This window comes from Myripristis murdjan, chromosome 1, assembly GCF_902150065.1.
Source record: "Myripristis murdjan chromosome 1, fMyrMur1.1, whole genome shotgun sequence".
Classification (NCBI taxonomy): Eukaryota; Metazoa; Chordata; class Actinopteri; order Holocentriformes; family Holocentridae; genus Myripristis; species Myripristis murdjan.
The window spans coordinates 10,539,054-10,558,114 of record NC_043980.1 but is presented as its reverse complement, the minus strand read 5'-3'; the positions used below and the strand labels follow the sequence as shown (position 1 = coordinate 10,558,114).

Sequence of the window (19,061 nt, the reverse complement as noted above, 5' to 3'; positions counted from 1 at the left end):
ATATGACACGAATCAGTCATAAAATTTTGTGAAGCAATCCTGGGCTTGTGTTATTATAATGTGGCTGTAATGTTGTCTTTTCTGGTTTTAAAGGCCACAGTAAAGCGAGGCAATTTTCTGAACTTGTTAGACTGTTGAAGCTGTTCTAGTTTCCACTTCCTGTTTGGTCATCATATCCACATTACTAATATTTATCTAATCTATCTAATAATAATGAAGATCTCCACTGTTTGCCACCAGTAGTCATCCCTATAATGTTGTTGCAGTATTGATCTTTAGGTATTTGGCCTAAGATGATATAGTATATGATTTTGCCTGCATCACAAAGCCCTCATTAGGAGTGATTTGTTAATAACAGTTCATTTGACTGTTTGGTAAATGTTTACGCGCCCATGGGCAGCAGTTCTGAGTTAAACGGTTTTGTAACTTCAGCAGGAATCCATTACTTTGCCTCAAACATAACATAATATAAGCACCTAGTCTAACCACAGGCAGAGGTACATGAGGTCCCATGTATTGGTGGCTGTGAAAAAGCGTCGGGTTAGCAGCACATGAGGATGACATAACCTGTTAGTGATGAAGCTCAGCAGTCGCAGCCCAGGCGTCCCGTTCCAGAGGGGAGTCTCACTCTGTATAAACAGGATCACATAGCAGCTTGGAAAGCAGCGATACATCAGCCGGGTCACACGGGGCTAGAGATCAGCTTTGTGTGAGCGTTTTTTTTTTTTTTTTTTTTTTTTTAGAAGCTTGGGGTTTTGTTTGGATTTGAAAAGTTTCAATGTCTGGGAATTTCTGCAGTTTTGAGATTTTTTAGGGTGAAATCTACACCGTGTTGATGTACGAGGCAGGTGTTCAAGTCTTATTTTTTTCTCTTGAAACTTAATGGAAAAAGTCAAAAGCCCTGCAACATTCGAGGTGAGATAATCCCACTTGTGTGTGTGTCCAGCGCAGTGTGGCTTGTTACAGGAATTTGCTGGAAATTAGGGTCATTATCCTGGAGCAAGGCCGCAGATCGCTCCACTAATACCAGGAAAATTTTCAAAACAAGTTCGATTTGCATGGGAAATAAGTTATTTCACTGCTCAGGCATATATTCCTTTTTCTCTTCCTTTTTAATTCCTTTTTAATTAAGATCACTTTAACAGAGAGAGAAAACCATCAGTGATCCTGCAGCACTGCTGCGACTTCCTCACTGAATCATGCAGTCGGACTCGTGTTCCTCTCCGACGCTGGAGACGCTTTCTGACCATGTATGGATGGATCATGTGTCCTGCTCCTTGGGAAAGACCTCATTCCGGTTAATCGCCACCACCGTTCCCATGCCGTTTAGAGAATGTACCAGTGCCAGCTCTGTTAACAGTTTAATTAAGGTGACTGATATCTGGAAAAGAAATGAGCTAATTGTGCAATAATCAGCCATTTGTATAGTCTGACATCCAGGGATTTATTGTTATTTCTTGTCTTTTTAATTGTAAGAATAGCATTTATACACTTCTTTAGGTTGGCATGCACTTCTATGCAGTTAATTTATTGTAACATCAAAGCAAGAGGCATGGATTTGATGACTTACATGGGTGTTGGACGTTTTAAACACAAAAATGAATGCTTTTGTAAAGTTTTTTTTTTTTTTTTTTTTTGATTCACAATGATACTCGACTAGAGGTCATCTTATCCCAGCCTTGTTATTCACCACTTCATCATCTCTGCTAAAACGGCTTGCAAGTCGGAATCAATGGAACTGATTTCTAGCAGTGCGGCCAGAGATTCTGTTAATTCAGGTATTGATCTGTTAAGGCAGTGGTGGCGTCAAGGCTGTGAAGTGACTGGCGTGTGGTGATGTAACAGCCAGATCCATACCACGCCGTCCAACCTCAGGACTGGACCTGATTGGACTGGCAGCGAGCCAACCGGCTCTGTAGCTCAGAGCCGCCGTGACTCTCCGCTCTGATCGCTGCAGCGCCGCTTCCTCGTCAGCTCTCACTCTATTTTTGGAGTGACCACCATTGTTTTCCTGTTGTTTCTCTTCTTGACAGCTGCTGATCTTACTGTCATTTCTCTGCTGGTCTTCCTCACATCCATATCCGTTCACATGCTGCGTGAAAAACTCTTATTTTATTTACTAATGAAGTTTAGATTATTATTGTTATTATTATTGTTATTATTATTATTGGTTTTAGTGTCATCTGCTGTTGGTCGCTGTCAGTATTTCTCAGTCACTTCCTCCACCGTCCTTATTGTGGAATTATAGAGAGTGTATCAGTTGTGTGTATGTGTGTCCTTCACGTCATCTTTGCCTCATCAGGTCTCACACACACACACACACACACACACACACACACACACACACATAAATGGCATAGCAACAACACACAACTCTACATACTGTCTGTCTCTCACACTGCATCACAGACACACACACACACACACACACACATTGTCCGCAGAGCGTCATTTTCTGCTGCGACCAGCTCTGACACACACACACACACACGCGCGTGCGCACACACCTCTGCAGTGACTCCGAAATGGTTATGACAAATTGACACAAGCTCGTTATTACCTCTCTCTCTCTCTCTCTCACACACACTCACACACACACACACACACACACACACACACACACACACACACGTGCATCCTGTCTTCGGGAATGACTAAGCAGTCTGTTTATTTCTATGGCAACCACTTTTGCTACATTGTGAGTGTGTGTGTGTGAGAGAGAGAGAGAGAGAGCGAGGGAGAATGAATATGACTCCCACTGTCTTTTCCTCACACTCAGTTGCATGAGCATCCTGCTACTGCAGCAAGTGCAAAATGTGTGTGTGTGTGTGTGTGTGTGCGCGCATGTTGTGTCATATTGCACATCCATCATTAACTCGGTACTTTGGTCAAGCCTGTTGTTGCTATGTGTGACTGCAGGGACACTGACATCTGTGTGTGTATGTGTGTTTGTGTGTGTGTGTGTGTGTGTGTGCTGTAATGTGATGCAGCTTTGTTTCTATCAGGGTAAGGTGAGCTCGCTGCCTTCTGTCTGTTATTAAGCTGCTGGGCTGGCTGTCTGCCTGCGGACACAATCTGAGGACTGACGCAGAGCCTGGGCGCTGCAACGCGCTGCAGATCAGCTGGTGGATGGTTGAATTCCCATCAGAGTCAAAATATCAAACTATTTGGCAGACGCACAACGCCGCAGTCAACATCGTAGGAAATAAAGAACGAATTCACTGACTCTAGCAAATTCAGTCTCACTCTGTTTGCATTTTAAATCACATGAAATGAAAGTGAACTGATTACTGATTTAAATCCATCAGCTGAGGCTCATTTATATGTTGTGTTGCTGCACGATGTAAGCAGGTTTGAGGCAGTGAAGTTAAAACACAAACCATTATTTAAAGCATACAGTAAAAATACAGCATAAAGCACAATAATGACTTAAATATTAAAGGAACCCTTCAGTCTTCACTCTTCAAATGAAGATATTTTCCTCTCTAGTGCAATCTGTCCATCCAGATAGTGTCTGTGTGATGTGGTGAAGTTTCCAGTCTGGTGCCTACTGGAAGCCCAAAACAATAGAGCTGGATGAGTATTTGTTTGTGGAGCTCAAACCACTGGAACTGTGAAAAACTCAACAGCAACAGCTCTTTCCAAAAACAATGACACGGACACCCGGCGTAATCTCCAGGCGAGGAGCTTCATTGGGAACTATTTCCTCCCGAAAAACACAGACAAACTGTATTTAGAGGAGAGAGGAAAGACCACAGCAGACTGGAAACCCCACCAAATCACACAAAAACTTCCACCAGGGATAAGAGAGAAAGTAGCGTACCATTTCTTTGTATTTTGGGTGTACTGTTCCTTTAAGACTCCGTTAAAAGCTTGGCAGAAAGTATATGTCTTAAGATTACATTTAAAGTTAGCTGGCAGATTGTGAAGCTCTTAGTTTCATCTGGCGGGCAGAGACAAACACTGAAGTCAGCATTCACGGATATTTTTTTTTTTTCCAACACAGAGCCGGGACTTTTCTTTCTGGAAAAGTCTATGTTGAGCAGAAAGGATGTTACATATTCAGTTTTAGCTCTCTTGTTTTCCTGCCTGGTGAAGGTCGGAGGTTGAGGGCAGAGCATCAAGGAGGTTGTGATCTTTAAAGGACCATACCAGTGATTTTGAAGGTTTGGCCCATTTACTATAGTTTACCCACATTTTACATCACAACAAACCATTTTGCAGGTCAGAACATGCGATCAAAATCCCTCGATTTTTCAATATGAAATTTTTGCTGAGTTTCTGCAGATAACAAAGCCGCCACCGTTCATAAACCACAGAGCTGATGACTGTCTGTGTAAAGCAAATGTTTCCCCGGGGACTATTTTCCTTGGCGGAGAGACCATTTCACTCCACCCAATTTCAAATCAACAAAACACAACAGTGCTGCTACTTTTAGGGAAACTAATGTGGACGTGTTTTATTATAGTGATGGAATAGGGGTGAGAAGAAAGTTTGAAGCCTCTGAAAGTTGATTGAGTTCTAAATTACGGCTGCTTTCCTCGGGAAAAGATTAGCAGAAAGAAAGACGTACATATGTAGTACATGGAGTATCGACATGTTGTAGATATTACGCTGGTATGGTCCTTTAAGTTTCCATCAGGAACCACATTAAAATAGCCCAGCCTGCTAGTGATAAAAGCATGCACGAGCTTCCTTGCATCAGCTCTGTGTGGCGTGTTTACTGCACAGCACACAGAGGAGAGTGAAGATAAAGATGACAAACAGAAACAAAGAAACATGCCTCTCAGATTACAGCACACTGTCTGCATTTTAATCCCACCGACACCGTGTCCCCTCATCTCCAGTTTAATAAGAGGAGAAGCCAAAACTGTGAGCTGAGTGTTGCTGTCCATGCTCTTTGTGGACTCCTCTGTGCAGTCACTTCTGCAGAAAGTTGGCACTGGACTCTCCATTTCTGTACCAAAACTTATTTTAGACAATGTGCAATTTCAAGTTTAGATATTTTCTATTGCTTGCCCTGCCCTGCTGTGTTGCTCCATGCTCTGCTCAGCTCTGTTCTCTTGTGTTTGCCTCTTTGATTTTCTGTCGAGTTAAGATGACAGTAAAGATAATGCATCTCCCTGAAATTACCCTTTAAATTCCAAGTCGCTCCATTTCCCAAGAGTTAATGCTAATCTGCAGAGTATAGACAGTGTTGTGAAATATATGTTAACCGACTGATGTTTCTTTGTGTAATAAAATGTAATAAAATGCGGATATGCATGGTAGTTATGAAATATCGTTACTGGAAATACCTTGTCAGGAATTGACAAGAGCCATAAACGTCTGTTGACTGAGGACTTTGGCTCACGTCCTTTATCTGATAAACTGAGAACTTTCTAGTTAACAAGCAAGAGCCTTCACTGTGGTCTGGGTGTGTGTTAGATGTGTCACTGGTCAATGTGTGACCACACACACACACACACACACACACACACACACACACACACACAGTTTCCCACCTTTGCTGGATGCATTTGTGCATGTGTGGATTCTTTAGAATGTCTTTTGAAACACCACTGGACCCTTTTTTACTCCACTGTTTTATGTGTGTGTGTGTGTGTGTGTGTGTGTGTGTCTCTTTGCATGGCCCAGTGAATATTCACACTCGCTCGGTTACTGTTCAAACCTTCTCATGTCCTGAAGACTGCACTCTGAGAAACTCCTTGTCGGACTGAGGGTTTTAAAGCCACTGTGTTAATCAGAGCCCAGAACTGCGGACTACTGCAGGCATGTGAAATATTAAAGGTGCTATACGTAGAATTTTAATTTTAACATCAGTAAGTCACATTCATTTAATTTTCATTTTCCTATAACATCAACTCTGAGGCGTTAGCAGGAATTAGGAATACGCGGTACACTGTGTGTGCCATCAAGTCAGATTAGGAAGAAAATCTGCTGGATTGATTTATGGTACAAAACAGGACGAGTTGCTGTTCCTCCAGCACAAACTGGGCTAAAGCTTTTAGAGTTTGGGCGACGGCAGATGGGGCAGGTAGTGAAAGTTGATCCCAAAAAGTTTTTCCTCTTCATTAAAGACAGAGAATAAGTGACACACAAAACAACAGGGTTAATGGGGAATGTGGTCTTTTAGAGGGAAAAACACAAACACTAACAGGTGATGTGAAACAGAGGCTGCCAGTCATTTTGACCATGCTCTCATTTGTTTACAGTAACTATGACAACAGATCAGAATTGACTTGACTGATAAGTTCATGTTCTGAATTGCTACTCATATCAGAAGTAATATCTTAGTTGATCAGCCCATGTTATAATGACGGGACTCTGTTTTAGTGACAGCATCATACAACATAATGACACACACACATGCACAGTGTCCTGCTGCACAGCTTCAGGAGGAAAGTGCCTCGCTTCAGGGAAACTCAGGAAAGGGAAAAGTGCTTCCGGTTTTCCAGAGTAATTAATGTAAATCATCCATGTCATCCCAGAAAAGTGGTTAAAGTTTTAATCTGTGGCACTCCCATGTAAATAAATGTCTGTTTTTGTCTTTTCTCTATCTCTGATTGAGTACAGGAATGCAACCTACGTCCAGTTCATTGAAGCGTTCACATTTTCTGCACCCGTGTGTCTGCTAGGCCTTTCCTGGGTAAAATCAAGGCTGTGTGTATTTAAATTTTATTTTATTATTATTATTTTTTAATTTGTCTGTGTTCTGTTTTTTTAATTTGTGCCTGCAGTGATGTGGTAAGTCCAGCTGAAGCATTTGAACTTCCAGCTTAGGCCAGAAACCCACAATGATTAGCTGAAAACAATGGAGCTGAGTTGTTAATCACCCCAAATGGCCTCTAGTGCAGTCAGCTGTAGCTGGCACGGGCTAGTGTCAGGCTGATTATTGGCTTACTGCACACACACACACACACACACACACACACATGCACAGATTACCTGCACTAGTTGACATCTAGTGTTATGGCTGAGAGGGTTTTGGCAAACGTAAGCACATGCACACACACACACACACACACACATACACACACACATGCACACACCGAATTTATCGTGCACACTTGGACTAGCTGACATTGGGAAGTGTGATGTGGTTATACAGTCACATACTGGAGTCTCTCTCTCTCTCTCCCTCTCACTCTCTCTCTTACACACACTCTCTCTCACACACACACACTCACTCACTGAAATGGCTAGTTATTCATCATCTTCATTGTTTTACTAATGGATTTTCCTCTCTCTGTGGTAATTGATTCACGCTGATTAATTTGAGGGATGAGAGGAAGAGAGGCAGAGAGCAAAAAAAAAAAAAGGGAAATGAAAGGGATTGAAGGTGAATTGAGGAAACACTAAGAGAGAGAAAGAAGACGGATGTAGAGATGGAAGTAAGGGGGAGAGAGAGAGAGAAGGAATAGCTCAGAGCAACAGAGGAAGAGAGGTAACTGTGCGCTCTGCACTTGGCCTAGAAAACCTCACAAAACAGTGTTTCTCCTCTCTGGACCTGGAGGTTAGAAATAATGTTATTTACAGAAAAGGAGAGATGGCAAACACAATGATGATGGTCAAACTTTTGCCAAAGGGGCGTATGAAAATATGGCTAAACATTTACAGTAATGTACAGCTGTCTTATACACATTGGGCTACTTTCAGTGTTTTTAAGACGTGGAATAAAAGCTTGTCGAAAGGCACATCCAACTTATATGCATGTTTGCTCAAAATTTCTGCTTGCATCTCAAATTTGATTTCTTTCTTTCTTTTTTTTTTTTTTAAAATGCATGTCGTCCACCCCGCCATTCACTCAAGCTTCTGTGTGAGGCTTTTGCAACCCCGATACAGGCCTTGTGAATAACTTTTGACATTATTTCTCCATTTATTCCCCCGCCCGAGGGTCCCAGCCGAGGCTTTGAAAAACAGTGGAATACGAGAGTGAGGGAGAGAGAGAGAGAGAGGGAGAGAGAGAGGGAGAGGGGAGGAGGGGCGAAGGGAGTCAGCGAGTGATTTGAAAAAGGTTGGAAAAACAAAATGCCTTGGTCTTTCAAGGTCACTTGGGAAAAGAAAGTGGTGCTGATTACGGAGTGGAAAGTTAGTCATAGGAAGAGAGACATGCCGCCTGTAAGAAAGAGAGAGAGAGAGAGGATGAGAGTGAGGGAAATGTAAAGAGAGAGTTTTACAGAACAGAGGATTGATTTCACATGTTAGAAAACATTTGTTGTGGTGTTTGTCTCTCAGGGCTGGTTTCCACTCTTCACCTTCATCCTCACGCGTGTGTTCTTGTGCAGCGGTGATCGATGATGAGTTGACCTAAACCTCAGCCACAAGCCTCGTCGTCGTTAAAGTCCATCAGCCCAGTCGAGCACGAGGCCCTTTAACTTTGTTTATCCAGTGATTCTCTTGTTTGAATTAACCTCCATCTCCTCTGATTAGGGCCATGCAAAATAAAGTTACATCATGATCCGTTCCACCAGGCGAAGCGAGCCAAGCTCCCCGCGCCAGGGCTGTCCCCACTGTTGAAATAAACAACCCCCCCCATCCCGCCCCCCTCAGAGCCAAATATGAAGTAATGGGGCTGCTGCAGGGGGGTGATTGCATAACACTGAACAGATGTAGAAAGAGTAGAAGTTTATAGAGATATTAGAGACTGTTTAGCTCTCGTGAATATTTAATAGTGATTGTAAATTAAGTAAAAGGTGAATTCCTGTTTTTATTAACTGCTGTACTCTCACTTTCTGTCCAGAGTCTTTTTATTGGATTCAGTCTGAAAGAACACCAGCATTTATCACAGTGTTATACCGTGTTCACTGATAGATCATTTCATATAGAATACAACATTACTAAATACAGATTACAAAAGGCAAATCTTTTTTTGAACTTAATTCATGTGACTCTACCTGGATGGACACACTGCTGCTTTTAAACAGGTTCAGTTTGTTCACTTGAACAAAAGAAAGCCTCCGAGTCGCCCACCAGGCCTCGTGGTTATTAGGCCTCCTGTAATAATTGTGAAAAAGTGCCTGTTTAATCTTGTATTCACTCGTGTTTGCCTCTCTATGGCTTTAATTTTCCCCCGCTCCACTCTGTCCATCTCTGTCGTTATCCTGCTTGACAAGCGTGTCCTAATGCATAGCAGGGTCCCACCGTCCAACAATGGTCATCAACATCGTGGATTAGCCCTGTTCACCACACACACACACACACACACACACGCACACTCACACGCTCACAGAGGCCCCTGGAGGCCTGAGTGAAACTGATTATAACAGGAATGGATGAGGTCTTTGATTGGTGCAGGGCAGCTCCGCAGTGTAAGTCAGAGAAAGTCAGTTCTGCTTCGGGGAGCTCGTGTCAAACTGGCTGCTCACCCAGCAGAACTGTAATCTGGGACAGTCGTGCTTTTACTTTTTCTTCCTCTCTTCCAGTCACTCTGTCTGTGATATGAAAATGTGATCTGTTTGGAGTGTGGTTTACACTCACATGAAGAGGGAAACGTGATTATTTCTTTTTGTGGTTTATTTCATAGTATCTGTTGGTAAAATCAGCAGAAAAAAGAGTTCCCTGTTGAGAAAAAAAAAATGCCTCAAAGACATATGTAAACACAGCAGTTGCGTCTCTAAAGTGTCCCAGTAAATGCCAGAGGGTCTGTGTGTAGATAGTCTGTATCTTATCTCATGGAAAATATTCCCCACACATGGGATATAATACTTTGGTTAAAGAAGTAAATCAGCTTCCATTTGACAGTATTTGAAATCTGAAAGCTGCAAGTTCTTAAGTTTTTTTTCGTTGTTGTTCCTTTTGTCTCAATCTTTGTTGCTGAGCGCACCGTGAGCCAAAGACTGTGGACGGCACTGAGTTTGAATTTCTGTAGGTGGCGCTCTTCTGATGGTCCTTTCATCCCGTTATAAACTAATCAGAAATGTACAATGCAATCAAGTTTTTTCCTAGGAAAGCGCTACCAGACACCAAGTGTTTAAAAAAGCAAAGGTAAAAGTTTTGATCAACTGGATATTGGTTATGTTGTATTAGATCAGTAAAATGGAGAATAACAAAACATTTATTTATATGAAAATGTACCGCAACATGGTCTGTAGACTGTTGCAGAGACATTCCTGCCTGATGAAGAAAAAAATAATCTGGTAGAAACATTGCTTTATGCTGAATTTAACGTAGAAAAACTGAATGAAAATGTTTTGAGGCATGCATTAGCTAAATGCATTTACTCTCGAGCTTCTAGTTTGCTACTGCTGACAGTGGAGATGACTGGAAGCAAACTAATGCATGTTTGATAAGGCTCTCGTCCCCACAGCGCCCTGGTCGTACTGTATCAGAGTCCCCCTGAAAAACACACAGCAGATTTAATGTCTGCCCGTCTGTCTGCATGACCAGAGCTGCTGCATGTTTCATATTGTGACTCAGGTTGGCTGGCTGTCTCACCTCCACAGCGCCTCAAACACACAGGAGGTGAACCTGACAGGCCTGCAGGCTGCCTGTGTGTTTCTGCCTCAGCTGATGGAGTCGAGTGACAGCGCTGATGTATATTTGATCATGGCGGTGACTCAGCCTGCCTGCCTTTACCTCCGAGTGCCACGTATCTGAAGCCTACCTGTTAGGTTGACTGTCGACCTCCCTGCGTGGCGAAGGCTGTGCTGCATAGTCACTAAGAGCTCGTGTGTGCCACAGGTTTACAACATGCATGAGCTCTCTGTTTATAGTACACACATGTTAACCAGCGTCCTTTGCTTGTACACGGGGGCAGCAAAGCGACTAGGAGTCATTACTGGAGGAATGTCTGCTATTATGCATTCTCACCTCCAAAAGAAGGTAAATAGTGGATGATTTATGTGTTGTTAAACAGGCTTAGGACACAACAAGGGCAATATTATTCAAAGGAAGGACAAGTCATGCTTCACAGAAAACTCAATTGGCTGGTTGCTAAAGTCATAGCATGGTTATTTTGAAGGTGTAGACAGTGCAGCATTCCGAAAAAACAAACTAATTTCTTCATTCTGTGATTTTTATTCCGTATTAAATCCATCTTCAACAAAAAAGAATCCAGCTATGTGAAAAATACGCCGACGGTTCATGAGAGACAAATGCCTACATCAAAATGGTTTCTCCGCTGTCATGTTTGTGTGTTTACACTGGGGGGGAAAAGGATGACTTATAGCACCTGTAGCTAAAACAAATGACATTGCGATACGTGTTAGCACTGCAAAATTTAGACTTCACATTTTGCTCTGCCGGAGTGTGAGAAATGCCCCTTGCATGGCTGGTTGCAGAGCTTTATGTAACCCATGTAATCAACCTGTGCAACTCAGGTGAACATGTGATTAATAATGCCACTGCTCCAGCCTGCCTCTGATTTGCTGGGCCAGCAGTGGCTCATACATTATAGATCAGTAATTCAGATCAGATGGTCAGGATCACAATGCAAGGGAGGAACTAGTCACAATGTTTTGATGAGAGTCGTTTTGATGTCCTGGCTCCTGACTCTGTTAAAAAGCTTTTTCATGTGGCGTTTTGGTTATTTTGCTGGAGTTCACCCTTTGCACGCAGGAGAGATTTCAGCCAAGGCTGCCATTGTGTGCAAAGGCATAACAAAAGTCTGTTTCATTGTTCACTGTACTGTGAAACATCCTTGCCTCAGGTTTTATCTCTGTATTGCTACATACCCACCAGATATGATTTACAGGATTATGATTACTGATGCACTAACAAAGAGTCTTGTGCAAAAGGAAAGAAATGGCACAGGAGACTGTTAGCTGTCACAAAAGATTAGCTGTATTGGCAGATTAATTAGTCACAGGTAATTTTGCTCCTCAAATATGAATGTTGAGACTCTGAGATCGAGTGTCCAGATATCCCATTTTGGACAGAGCGTAGTATACAGAATCCGGGTGCCTCCTTCTCTGTCTGTCTACCTGGAGGTGCAGCAGCTCTGTGAAATTGCCCAGGGGGGCCTGTTGTCATTACTGGATAATGGAGCTGAAGCACCGTCCTCGATCTGACCGCCTTTATATAGCTGCTCCCCTCTCTCTCTTTCTCCCTGACCCACATTCTCACATACACACTCTCACATTCACACAAATAAAGCCACACACACACCAGATGTCACTCTTCTGCAGTGCACGGCTTGCCACAGTGTGGACTATCTCCGCAGCCACACATTAACTCTGCTGCCAGGTCACGCTCACTCCTGCTCAGTTTAAATAATTTCCATCGTTTCAGACTTGTTGCAGTCAAAGAGCTTCATGTATCTGTTATTCTATTTTAATGTCAGTAAATTCAAAGATGGGAAGTGTGAGAGTCAGTAAATACAGAACATTAGTTTGACCTTGGATGCAGATTAGCATGTTTGTCTCAGCTATGTGAGGAGAAACCCAAAGGAAAAGTTTTGCCGTTAAAAATCCCAGTTGTGGGATGACATCATCAACTGAGAGGAGTCTGCACACCATGAATATGTGTGTGTGTGTGTGTGTGTGTGTGTGTGTGTGTGTGTGTGTGTTTGCTTGGATTTGATTGTGAGTAGCTCCAAGATTTGGATGATTATACATTCAGAGTGTATGGAAAACATGAGGCCTTGGTTCAGCTCTGATGATGCCAGGCTAAGGAATCTTAGTCTCCGAAATTCAACCAATTTTTCCTCCAGTTTGGGCTCAGTAATTTTCTGTGTATTCTCCAATGTCACTTATGAGACTTAGACCAGCTGTTGCCTTTCTCCTATATGTTTTTGATATGTTTGTGTCAACATGCCTCTTATTGCAAACATTTGGTGGAAAAAAGACAATTGAGTGAAGAATCAGAATAACTTTTGTTCACGAATCACACTTAATGTGATAGTCTCTACAGTCATTTCACTTCAGTGAGGCTGTTAAACACACCTGAAAGACTTTTCCCCAGTTTTTTGCTGTTGTGTAAAAATCCCTGTAGGCCCCCGTCAGTGATGCACTAAATTGAAATGCTTCCTCTTGTCCTCCAGAGGGCAGCATTTCCTCACCCTTGTACTTTGAGACCACCTTTGATTCATAGAATAAAATGAAACTTCATTGATCCCTGAGGGGAGTTTGGGTCTTAGTCGAAGCAAATAACAGGAGTCAGTAAGGGAAAATGAAAAAAAGCAAACACAAGTAAGACAAAGAAAACAAAACACTAACAAAAACTAAAACAATAAAATTAAATTATAAACAGTTGTGTTGTTGATATAAATGCATGCAGCTGATAAATCCAACAGGATGATTGTATGGGTGGGAAGTGTGGAAATAAAGCAGAAGGCTACCTTGTGCACCTACATAGGGATTTGGTGCATAGTTTCATATTCACAGTCCTTTCAATATGAAATAATGTATTTATTTTTTTGTCTAAAACTTGGCTATAGCTTTTAGAGAGAAAAATCTAATCCATCATCTATGTCCCATTGTGTGCTGTCCATATCCAGGTGACCTTTCATCATTCACATGACCGCAGTCTTACTGGTCTGAGTGATGTATAGAGCCCAAGATACACACAAGAAAAGTAATTTTGCTAAGCACACAGTGTGGGTTCACTGGCAACCGCCCCCAAAGCTCAGAGCAAAGAGGCCCTCTGCCATCAGACCCAGGCTGCAGACAAAAGCATTCAACAACTCAATCTCCAGCCTCAGAGGACCAAGATGGCACTGCAGCAGGCCATCAAGCTCATTGTGTATGAAATGGAGAAGAACGACTACTGCAAGCAGACCCAGACTGTGGAGAAAACCATGCCAGAGCTGCAGAGAAACCAGAGTAGTGTAGAGCAGCAGGCTGTCAAACACAAGGCCTGAGAGAGCAATGTTGGTCAGCATGCACAGGCTGCCCAGGCTTCAGAGAAGAACGTTGTTAATCTCAATCTCCAGTTGCAGGAGGAGCAGATGAAGCTTTTCCATAAGGTCATCAAAAGACTCCAAACTGATTTAAAGCACCAGACCATCAAGCCCAAGACCTTTGTGGGTGAGTAAGTAAGATCTCTGTCAGCATACCTGGGATGCAGAGAAAAACATTTCAGCGCTCCAGCTCCAGCTGCAGAGAACCCACAAGGAGCAGCAGCCTGTCAAGCTCAAGGCCTTTGAGGTGGAGAAGCCCTTCAACGTGAGATGGAGCAGCTGAACAAAATGCTCGACAGAGAGAAGGCCCTCGGCGCCCAGGCTGCAGAGAAAAGGAAAAAAGCAAACGAGGCAACCAACTTGTTCCTCCACCAACTTTTCAAGGCAGAGGCTGTCTTCAAAGCAGAGCAGATGCAGCCGACTCTCAGAGATCAAGAGGAGGCAAAATACATTGCCTGGGAGGAGGAAAAAAAGATCAATGAATCAGAGGTTCTCCTCAAAACAAAGGAGTTGGAGGAAGCTCTCATGAAGGAGAAGGAGTAGGGTTGAAAAGGCATAAATTTATCAAACCAGGAATGTGAATGTTGAAGGTCACCTCAAAAGACACAACCTTTGTTACCCTAAAATCTTAATGCATATAACTAAAACGTACAATCTGCATAATAATGTGAGAAACATCAGTTATCTGAATTATTAAGAATTCACAACACATGATTATATGGGTTTCCATCTGAAGAATTCAGTGTCATATGCAGGATGTTAGATGTTTCCTTCCGATTGCCCTGAATTTTCCCCATCTTTATCTCTTTTCTCTTACTTTCTCTGGCTTTATCTCCTTTCTTTCCCTCCTTCATTCTCTCCCTTTGGTTCCCCCTCTCTCTCTTGGGGCCAAGACAACGTCTGCATCTTTACTGTTTTTAATGGCCCCCTTGTTTAGAGTCCTTTTTTTGTTTGTCATGTAGAGAAAATCATTCTGCTTGCTACAGTGATGATGATATTGTTATTTTGGTCTTATTGTTTAACAAGTTTGTGGAAACCAGTCTAGGTTACAGAGATGACATTCAGTTCACTAACTGAAGACTTTTCTGTTCTTTTTGCTCTTTTTCAGGTGTTTTTTGGACTCCTGAAAATGTGGCCTTTTCTCTGCAAGATGATCTAAGTGGCTTCTGTTTTGAGGGTCACATCCCATCGGACAAAGACACGACGACTGAATGCCCTTTTGGAAATACTGAAATGTACTCATTCAGTGACATTTTATGACTTTATCGACAGCATTTTGTTTATATATTTTGATTATATCATCAACACAGATACACAGAAACATCAATAAATTTTTAAAGTGCATTCAACTGCACTACAGAGAATGGATTTTTAATCTAGTAGCAGTCAGTACTACCAGTATTATATTGAATGTCACGAAGGAACTTACACACTGTACATAGTTTATGTGTTCCTGTAAAGAGAGTTGTTAAGTGTCCCTCGGCCCTGCAGCCCAACTGGAGAAATCCAATGGATAATCAGTGTAAATAAAAGCTTGTTTACTACACCAAGGATCAGAAGAGTATCAGCACTGTATAGAGGAGTTTTCCTGTAGTGCCTCTGCCTTCATCCTCCTGATCCAGAGATGAGTGTTTCCCAGCCCGGCGAGACCTTCCCTGGTGGGGGGAAGAGCGGGTCCGGCATGAGGCTCTGTCTCCACAACGCTGGAGACCAGAATGGGAATGCTTTCCCCATTTCCTCTTCGTCCTCCTCCTCTTCCTCCTCTTGTCTTGGTGAGTCATCTCCCGATTCGCTGCGGAGTTTGAGCAGCCTCAGTGGCACTCGAATCGACAGCCCGCTGGATTATGACATGTTTGAGGTCACTGTGGCGACGACAGTGGTGACGACAGCAGACAAAATGACAGATGTTGCAATTTCAAAATGGCTGCCAGAAGAACAGATTAAAGAGGACGACAACGACGAAGCCTCTGTTGTAAAGTTACAAACGGTGACGGAGCTGTCAGAGTCCACTTCTGTGTCTGTTTACCTGGATGCCAACAGCGGTGAATACCACCAAGACACCTGGAATGACAACGACAACCTGACGTTAGCCCTCTCCCTGAGTGGTAGCCATGGGAACAGTGATAACCCTAGCAGTGGAAGCAGAGTTGGAAGACGGCACGGTTCTTCAACTCCTGACTCGGACGCGACAGAAATCCCCTGTGATGACGATGATGATGATGACGAGGAAGCACTGTTTCTGTCGGTGAGCTCGGACGCGGTCCTGACGAGAAGCAGTGTGACCCTGACGAGCTCGGCCAGTCCGACCAGTGAAGGCCTCTCGATCCTGGGTGGCTTTGATGCGACTTCACCTTCTGCTGCCACCATGTTCATAATGACGCCTAGTGAGACGACCACCATTGTCCCACTACATGACCTCTGTGTGGAACAAAATGAGAAGCAGAGTTCTGGTGAAGGCTGCCAGACGATGGAGCTCCAGGGAGAGGGGACTGGGGAAGCAAGCATACCCGATGACAAGATGCCGGAGCTTGGGTTGGAAGGTCCCAGTTTGGCCTGTCCTCTCTTTGCCGAAAGCCAAGAGCCAGATGAAGCGGTCAATAATGACGTTGTCACTGACCACAACATCGAGAATATGAAGGGCCTTCCTGCTTCTGAAGACCTTAGTGAAACCACCCAAATGTCACCAATTTCCTTTCCCACCAATCCAGTTCCAGATGACAAGGAATTGGACCTCAAATCTCCTTCTCAAGAAGTAGAAAGATGCCAGACAAGTCAACCGCCCAGAGCAGCGAAAGCCAAGCCAACCGTTGCTAATTTGCCTGTCACTAAGACCGCAGCATCCCCAGTAACCAAGCCATCCGGCCAGGAGGTGAAGAGAGTTCCCAAACAAGACCTAAAGAATGTCAAGGCTAAAGTTGCATCAAGGCCCACCCCTGTCACACCTAAAATATCCAGCCAGGTACTGTGATCTGCTTTTAAATAACATCTCCTCTTTCTATACTGTATAGCTCTTTGTGTTTCTGAACTTCTCTCTTTGTCTCTACAGAACAAATCTGCTCCAGCCAACGGGAAAAGGGCTGTTACCAGGAAGGAGGAAGCACAGACCAGGGATGGAGGCAAACGTCAACAGCCATCAGCAGGTCAGGCCAAAGCGGCCGTGGTGCTAAGACCCATCCGAGGCCGAAACACCAACCCCATCAACCCTAAAGCCAGCCAGAAGACAGAGGCCAAAGAGGAACAACCCCTGGACAGTCCCAGAAAGGCTTTCACCGGGACTCCTGATATAAAAGGAGTAGAGGAGGAGGGCCCATCTACAGGAAGTGGTACGAAAGATTCACCTGAAGATGCTTCTGAGGAGCCTGTGAAGGAGCTCAGGGAAGGTGGTAAGGAGGCCACAGCTGGACAGGGATCGCTGAAAGGAGCTGCTGTAGAGAAACCAAGGACTCATGGCACGGTGAGTATAGTGTGTTTTAAACAGAACTACACTGTCTTTAGATCAAAAATGTGAAAATCCTTGTACATCTGTGCATTTTTAAGTATAGTTTTATATATATGGTCTCCGGGGTGCAGTATTACTTTGGAAAACTTAAGGTTGTAATGAAACTTTCAAGTTTGATTTTTGCAACTCCATCAAAAAACCACAGTACTGTAGCATGCATACCAAATAGGGCATAGCTTGACCCAGATCTGTGTTTTGTCATCTGACAGTGAGTTTCCATTGGCCGATGCCTTCAGATGACATTTTATTCACCAACATTTGCATATGCAGGAGAAATGAAGCCAAAATCTGCCCTCTGTCATGTGTAGTGCGCATGGCATTTTAACTGGAGGTGTGCGGTGCAGCAGCCTGTTTGGTATGTGTTTTAAAGATCCAGCAAGCCAGTGACAGGTTTAAAACCTGTCCCAGCATATCGTCTAATGGATAACCTCAGGGTTTGTCTCAGCACAGGGTGTGCTTTAAAACAGGTCAATTGTTCATCATGTGTTACATAAAAACAGCCACCTATACTTCACTTACGTCAAAGGAAAATGTGGGCTAAGATGGTTTGGTGACAAGTTTTTCTTTCTACAGGTCTTAGGTCTCGTCCACACAAAGCGCTTTCGTCTCAGCTGCCACCGCTGGCATTTAGATGGAATCCTATGGAAAGCGGTGGTTAAAAACTCAGAAAGCAGCTAGGGTAAAAAGACTCAAAAAGCACTGCCACCAGTGTTATTTTTTAATTTAGAGACAAGTTCAGAAAAACGGCCAGTGATGTCACCCGCCTTTTATCAGCCGGCCAATTCATGATCTCACTTAGTTGAGAACACTGATTCCATTCAGTTCCCCAGCGAGATATTCCTGTCTGTAGTAGCTAAATACGTTGTCACGATGCAAAGATTTAACATTTAGCCTGCCCTCAGGGTCCGCCATAGATCTGCATCTCTGTGATTGATGTGCAACGAAATTATGTTTCAAGAAAAAACCTACAGGTTATTTATACTTTCATTTCTCTGCTACCATCTTGTGACATTTCAACTTACCGCCAACATGGCTGCAGCTAGGCCCAGTCGACCTGCCAGCTAGCATGTCAACACATGATTTAGTGTGTATTGGTATGCATGCTACAGTAATCCTCAGGCTCAGCCTCTTGGCTTGGCTGAAATGTCAAAGAGGCTATTAGCTGCAAGTACACTCTGATGCGTTTCACCTTTTCTAAATAGGCTCTGCGCTTGCTTGTTTTTGGATTAGGAGTTGGAGGTGAAGGTCATAGTGTCAGTGCTCTTTGAAAGACGACATACTGTAAGTGGACCAAGTCCTGATATTGTCTGCAAATCTCTTGACATTTGTGGTTACGCAAGTTGACATCAGAACAGGTTTTCAAACATTCTGTTGAGGAAAAACTTTGTCTTTAAACTTCAGGAAAAAAAACCCAAACATTCAGAATCGTTTAAAAAAAAACAAAAAAAAACTGGACAAGTCTGATGACACATTGATAACACATTTTACCTTCACTTTGTGGAGTCTCTGCCTGCTTTCCTAACACAAACAGCTGAGCATTCATAACTGAGAACAGTTTCTAAAAGTTGAATTGAGTCTTTTCCTTGAAACGGCTGAGACAGACGCCAGACCCTCGTCCACAAACTCACTCCATGTGTGCTGGTGTTTATAGAGCGAGAGAGAGGGAGGAACAAGAGTGGAGGGGGGAGCACGAGTCCCAAGGGGAATGTAGAACACAATAGC

General features: G+C 43.3%; 1 protein-coding gene across 3 annotated transcripts in view; it reads left to right on the top strand.

The window, feature by feature from the left end:
• The window catches only part of mtus1b (microtubule associated tumor suppressor 1b), a 113,291-nt gene that overhangs the window by 27,473 nt on the left and 66,757 nt on the right, over positions 1-19,061 (top strand). For all 3 annotated transcript variants that reach the window (XM_030052971.1, XM_030052954.1, XM_030052962.1), the window contains 2 exons: positions 14,949-16,799; positions 16,887-17,294. In XM_030052971.1, coding sequence (XP_029908831.1) covers positions 15,465-16,799; positions 16,887-17,294 — 1,743 coding nt within the window. In that variant the 5' untranslated portion in view covers positions 14,949-15,464. The remainder of the gene's footprint in view (positions 1-14,948; positions 16,800-16,886; positions 17,295-19,061) is intronic.